The 5,941-nt window shown below is 47.0% G+C and overlaps 1 protein-coding gene across 1 annotated transcript; it reads left to right on the top strand.

The window, feature by feature from the left end:
* The first annotated feature begins 640 nt into the window (after positions 1–640).
* On the top strand, positions 641–1,189 carry LOC135891805 (claw keratin-like). Its single transcript, XM_065419474.1, has one exon. It carries the CDS (start codon positions 641–643, stop codon positions 1,187–1,189), a length of 549 nt encoding a protein of 182 aa, XP_065275546.1.
* The last annotated feature ends 4,752 nt before the right edge of the window (positions 1,190–5,941 follow it).

Genomic DNA, 5,941 nt, shown 5'->3' with positions numbered 1-5,941 from the left:
GTTCTCCTGAGCAGAAATACCCATTGAAGGTGCTTCTCCTCAGATGGTGTCATTTCATGTTGCTCCATGGAAGTCAGTGGACCTGAACCCATTTTTTCCCAGCTGAGGAGTTTGTCATTACTGATTTGTTAGGAGAAAAGCAAAGTTTCTGTTTATTCATCAGCAAGTTTTGGTGACTCCCAAGGTTTGGAAAACCAAAGAGTCACAGTGTGGTAGCAGACTCAACTGGTTTGCATGCAGAGGTTAAATCCTCAAACGAAAGGAAGTGATTACCATGATCCCAGCCATATTCTCTTTGAGAAATGTCTAAAATGGTCCCAGAATCCCAGGTGTCCATCATGGAAATAGTTACACTTATTCTAGTCAGTGTTTTTCAGACAAACTCATTGAGAGGGGATCAAGGGGCCGGTTGGGAGGGAAGTTTACTGCGAGCGGAGAAGAGGTGTAGAAAGAGAAAATAGTGACAACTACATGACCACACAAAAAGAGACTAAGTCCACTTCTTCTCTCTCTTTTGGGCCCCATGCAGACCTCAATACAATTGTAACCGAGCTTTGAAGCCTTTCTTCCACCAGTCCTTGTACCTTCTCTTATCTCTAGTCCCTGTTGTGTGTTTCAGGTTTACCTTTATCCCAGAAAGATGACTTTCTCCAGCCTATGCTATCCAGAATGCGGGGTGGCCCGACCCAGTCCAGTCACTGGCAGCTCCAACGAGCCGTGCGTTAGGCAGTGCCCTGACTCCGAAGTGGTGATCAGACCCTCACCAGTTGTCGTGACCCTCCCCGGACCAATTCTCAGCAATTTCCCTCAACAGAGCGAAGTGGCAGCCGTAGGAGCACCTGTGGTCGGAGCCGGTTTCGGAGGCTCCTATGGTTTGGGGGGATTGTACGGCTATGGAGGCCATTACGGAGGATTGTATGGTTTAGGGAGATTAGGTGGTTACGGTGGCCGTTATGGTTATGGGGGATTATTGGGAAATGGGGGATACTGTGGTTACCCAGGCCGTTATGGTTATGGGGGATTATTGGGCAATGGGGGATACTGTGGTTACCCAGGCCTTTATGGTTATGGGGGATTATGGGGAAATGGGGGACACTGCGGTTACCCGGGCCTTTATGGTTATGGGGGATTTAGTGGTTCCGGGGTATCTTGCCATAGGTACCTCAGTGGAAGCAGTGGGCCATGTTAAACCCACCAGGAATATTCATGGAAGAAGGAAGAACCAGGAAATGAACAGCAAGATACAGATTCACCCCTGATCTTTTGGGCATGGCTTTCAGAAGTGCTGTCCAAACATGGCTCCAGTTGAACTCGGTGGGAGCTGTGTGTGCTCAGCACCTTGGGCTGATAGCCATGCTGCATTTCTAATGTTACGCTTTATGACTCTATCTGCCAATGCTTTCCCAACCAAGTGCTGATTCTCTTTTTCTCTTGTGGACTCATTCTGAACTACACACAGGCTGTTTACACTGACCGTGCAGTGTGAAGGAAACAGAGGCCTTAAGATAGGCATCATTTACGTTCATTATCACTCTAAGTCCCTCTCAAGGAGAATTAGGCCCTACATGTGCTATCCTTTCTATCAATACGTACCTTTAGCAACTCACTTTAACCTTGGCTACTTCACATGTCTAATGGAGAAGTTGCGTAGTCTCTGCTTCTATATTCCTTTGTCTCATTTCACACCTGACTGGGGTTAAAAAAAAAAAGAACTTAAAATGGTTTCAAAAGGGGACTTGTTTGTCAACCTCTGGAGCTGCAACAAAGCAGAAAGAACATCTTGTGTGAAATACATCCCATTGACGCAGGTGATCGGTCGGAGCCCTTCTTGAAACACTGGAAATACATTTTTTCCGCTCTGTAGTATTTCTTCCTGTAACTGTGTACTGCCAGTTTCATTTGCATTAAAAACTCTGCTGCATCATAATATCAGTCTTCTGGTTCTCTTTGTTTCTTTGTCCTTTTTAAAAATTGCACTGGACGAAATTCCTCCCTGTGGAGCCAGCAGCACCGGGAACTTTTCAAGTTGCACCTTCCAAAGCCCTGCTGTGATAGGATAATCCGGCTCTTACATTGGTTGACAGCATTCTGCAGGCCCTGAGTACCCAGGTGGAGTTCCTCCTTGCATTACATGGTTTAGCAAATAGTCTTTTCCTGTAAAGACGAGACAGATTTTCATTTTAAGAATGTACGTTTTTCTTTGGTTTCAAGAAGACCAATCACATGGTTCACAGTAAGCATCTGTGTGAGACTTTAAGTGACCAGGTTTACGTAAGGAAAAGAAAAGTGGCCACCATGTACCTTATGTTTACTGCCATACCTGCTGTGTGTTTTAGGTTTATCTCCATGGCAGAAAGATGTCTTGCTTCACAAACGTGTGGAGCGACATTTCACAAAGCATGCACAACAGCTGCAACAAGCCAGACGTAAGGCAGTGCCCTGACTCTATAGCACTGATCCAACCCCCATCGGCTATCATGACCTTCCCAGGAGCAATTCTCAGATCTTTCCCTCAGGAAAGCAGAGTGGAATCCTGGGGTGCCATTGACATTGGAGGTGGTGATAGAGGCTTATCAAGTTATGGAGGATTACACTGTAACCGATGACGCAGGGATTATGGGAGATTATACGGTTATGGGGGCCAATATGGGCAGGAGGGCCTCTGTGGTTAAAGGGGCCATATGGTTGTGGGAGAAAATGGGGTTAGGGGGGATTCTGATGGGGTCATCGGTACCTTAATGGAACCTGTGGGCCATGCTAAATCGAGCAGGGATATGCATGGGAACAGCAGGAAATGAACGGCAAGATACAGATTCACGTCTGATCGCACAGGCCTGGCTTTGAGAAGTGTTGACTACACCGAACTCAGTGTGAAATAATGAGAGAGCTGCATTTCATCACCCCCTCTGCAAACATTCCCAATGTTTCCCATTTTACCCTATATGGGTATCCTCGAATGCCTTCCTAGCTATGGGCTTCCTCTATTATAAACTCAGTGGGCCTGATTCTCAACTACACGATGGATTTTACACCACGCTCTAAAGTGCAAATGAAGCAGGAGACATAAGGTGTTCGTTACCTACATCTACCCTGACTTGAATGCCTCTTTCTCATACTAGAGCACTGTCAAAAGGATTTAGTGTCAGTTAGAATTAGGCTAAGTGATCGCCTATCCATGAATATGGACTGTTTCTTTCTGCTTTTATCTTTCTAACAAGCTGCATAACGGAGAAGCTCTTTGAACCTCTGCTTTTATTGTGTCTTGTTTTAGTTGAGACTGACCAGTGTGAGACAAGTAATTAAAAATAGTGGCAAACTCTACAACTGCTATAAAGAAGTAAGAGAACTGTGTGAGAAATACACCACATTGGAGCTGGGGATAGGACACGGCCCTTCATGAAACCGTGACAATGTAGTCTTGCTTCTCTGCTTCTTTTTCCTTTTTCTTTTTTTTCTTTTTTTTTTTTTTGGACAGTTTTCAACTCCACTTTATTTCAAATTCAAATATATGCTACCTCATACTCTTGGTCTTCTGGTTTAATTGCTCTTCCATTCATTATCTCTTTATATCACCAGAGGCTTCCACATCTCTTGGCGAAAGAGTCCTCCAGCTTTGGATACCCCCAGTGGTGGTGCACAAGTCAGGAAAGCTTGTGGCCTATTATCAAGAAATGTTGAGCACGAACAGCTCCGGTTTGCTTCAGTGGGTGTGTAACAAGGTGCAGCTTCTGCCCCCACAAACCAGCCAGAGATCTCTGCGTTGGTGCAAGCACCCATGTTATTTATTCACAGTTTACTTTCCCTCCACCTTGTAGCTACAAACAGCTTCAGTCTTACAGCCTCCGGGACTGCTAGTTCCTGAGGCCAGCAGTGAAGAGCTCCCACTGCCTCTCTTCTCTCGCTCTTCCCTTTTTCTTACTTCCCTGGCTTCCTTCCTGCCAGCCATTATGTAGCCCCTGGCTAACGAGGCTGTCCGTTGTTCCCCGTTTGCCACTCCGACTGGGCTTACTCAGCCAGCTCCAATTCCCCTTTCTTGATTGGAGCTGGCATGACAGAGGCCTGGCTCACAGTGAGTTTTGAGTACTCAGTTCTTTAGAAAAATGGGCCTGTAGCCTCCCATTGAAGCAAACTGGAGCTGTTCATGCTCAACTATTTTTGATGATAGGCCTCAAGCTTTCCTGAGTTGTGCATCACATTAGGGGTATCGAAACCTGGAGGACACTTTTGGCCAAGAGATATGGAAGCTGTTGGTGATATGAAGAGATAATGAATGGAAGAGCAATTAAACCAGAAGACCAAGAGTATGAGGTAGTATATATTTGAATTTGAAATAAAGTGGAGTCAAAAATTGCAGAATAATAAAATAAAAAGAATAAAGAAAAAGAAGCAGAGAAGCAAGGCTACATCTCCATGGTTTCATGAAGGGCCATATCCTATCCCCAGCTCCAAAGTGGTGTATTTCTCACACAGTTCTCTTACTTCTTCATTGCAGTAGTAGAGTTTGACAATCAAGTCTGTCTGCCACCATTTTTAATTACTTATTTCACTCTGGCCAGTCCCTGGCTGTGCTGCAGGGATGCTGTGGGTCGGACACGTGCTCTGGTGGTTCCCACATGCCCTCAGACTCTAGGTGGCAGGACCCTTCTTCCCAGCGTCAGGCCCCCGTCAGGGTTCTGATCCCCGTCTTGGCTGGTGACGTCTCCCGGTGCTGGACCTTCTGCCCAGGGTCCCCCCCACTCTCCCCAGCTGCTCACCGCACCCGGCTCCGGATGGCTCCAGCCCCAGCCCCAGCTCCACTCTGACTCAGCACGGCTGCGGCTCTGCTCAGCTCAGCTCTGGCTGCTGCTCTCGCCTTAGCTCGGCCCCGCGCTGGCTCAGGCAGCTGCAGCTCACACAGCGAAATGGGACCCCGGACTCCTGACTCCCTCATTAGTTTGCCGCGCTATCAATCAGGCTGACCTGCAGGGTTGGCCTCACCCCGTTGCCCCTGGGAACTGTCAGTTTTAGGATCCTGATTCCCCATTGGCCCTTCCCCTTTCTTTTGGTACTGGGAGAGGGCCATGAATAAAACCCCACTAAGTTTTACTAAGGGGCCAACATTCCCCTGACATCTACTGACAGACACACGAGTTCAGTCCAGCATGAGAAGGCGGTGCTCTGGTTTGTAATCCTCAGCGAGTCACCAGAACTTGGTGCTGAACAAACAAAACTGGGTTCTTTAATCAAAACAAACCACAAACACCCACCTCCTCCCCTCGTGCAAATCTGCGGTGTTCCACTGACCTCAATGGAGCTATATTAACTTAGAGCAGATGAGGATCTGCACCTAGAATTACTTCTGCACATGAGAACATAGCAGCTGTCAGTGCAGTATCCTGTCTCAATGCGTGTGAGTCACCAGCTATTTCAGAAGAGAGCAGAAGAACAATGAATTAGTCCTTTATGGAGGAAACTTAGGGAGTTTCTTCATAAACCCTCGTCAAGGCTGATTCCCCACTCTGGCACTTCGAGTGCAGAAAGTGGGGGCCCGCAAGGATTCTAAAAATTAATACTGGCCACTCAAGGCTTGTAGTAAACTTCCAAGGATACAGCTTTTCTCTGACTTTGGATGGGTAGATGCTGCCACGACCCACGTGCAAAAACCCCTTAGAGAACCCAGGAAGGCACACTTGGGAATTCTTTCTGGTAGGGTACCCTCAAGCCATTTCACACACACACACACACACACACACACGAGAAGAGCTGAGAAAGAAAACAAAGGAAATCAGCTGTTGCCACCAGCTAATTAAACAACTGAAAACTGTATGGGCCAGCTACACTCCTGGGATCATTCTACTGACTTCACTGATGCTGCAATGGGATATTCGGAAGCCGTGAATGGGAACTGTCCAATGCAGTTCAGGAGCAGTGATGAGCATGGGGATGAGTAATCACTATGACT

This window comes from Emys orbicularis, chromosome 1, assembly GCF_028017835.1.
Source record: "Emys orbicularis isolate rEmyOrb1 chromosome 1, rEmyOrb1.hap1, whole genome shotgun sequence".
Classification (NCBI taxonomy): domain Eukaryota; kingdom Metazoa; phylum Chordata; order Testudines; family Emydidae; genus Emys; species Emys orbicularis.
This window is presented reverse-complemented; position numbering and strand designations above follow the sequence as displayed.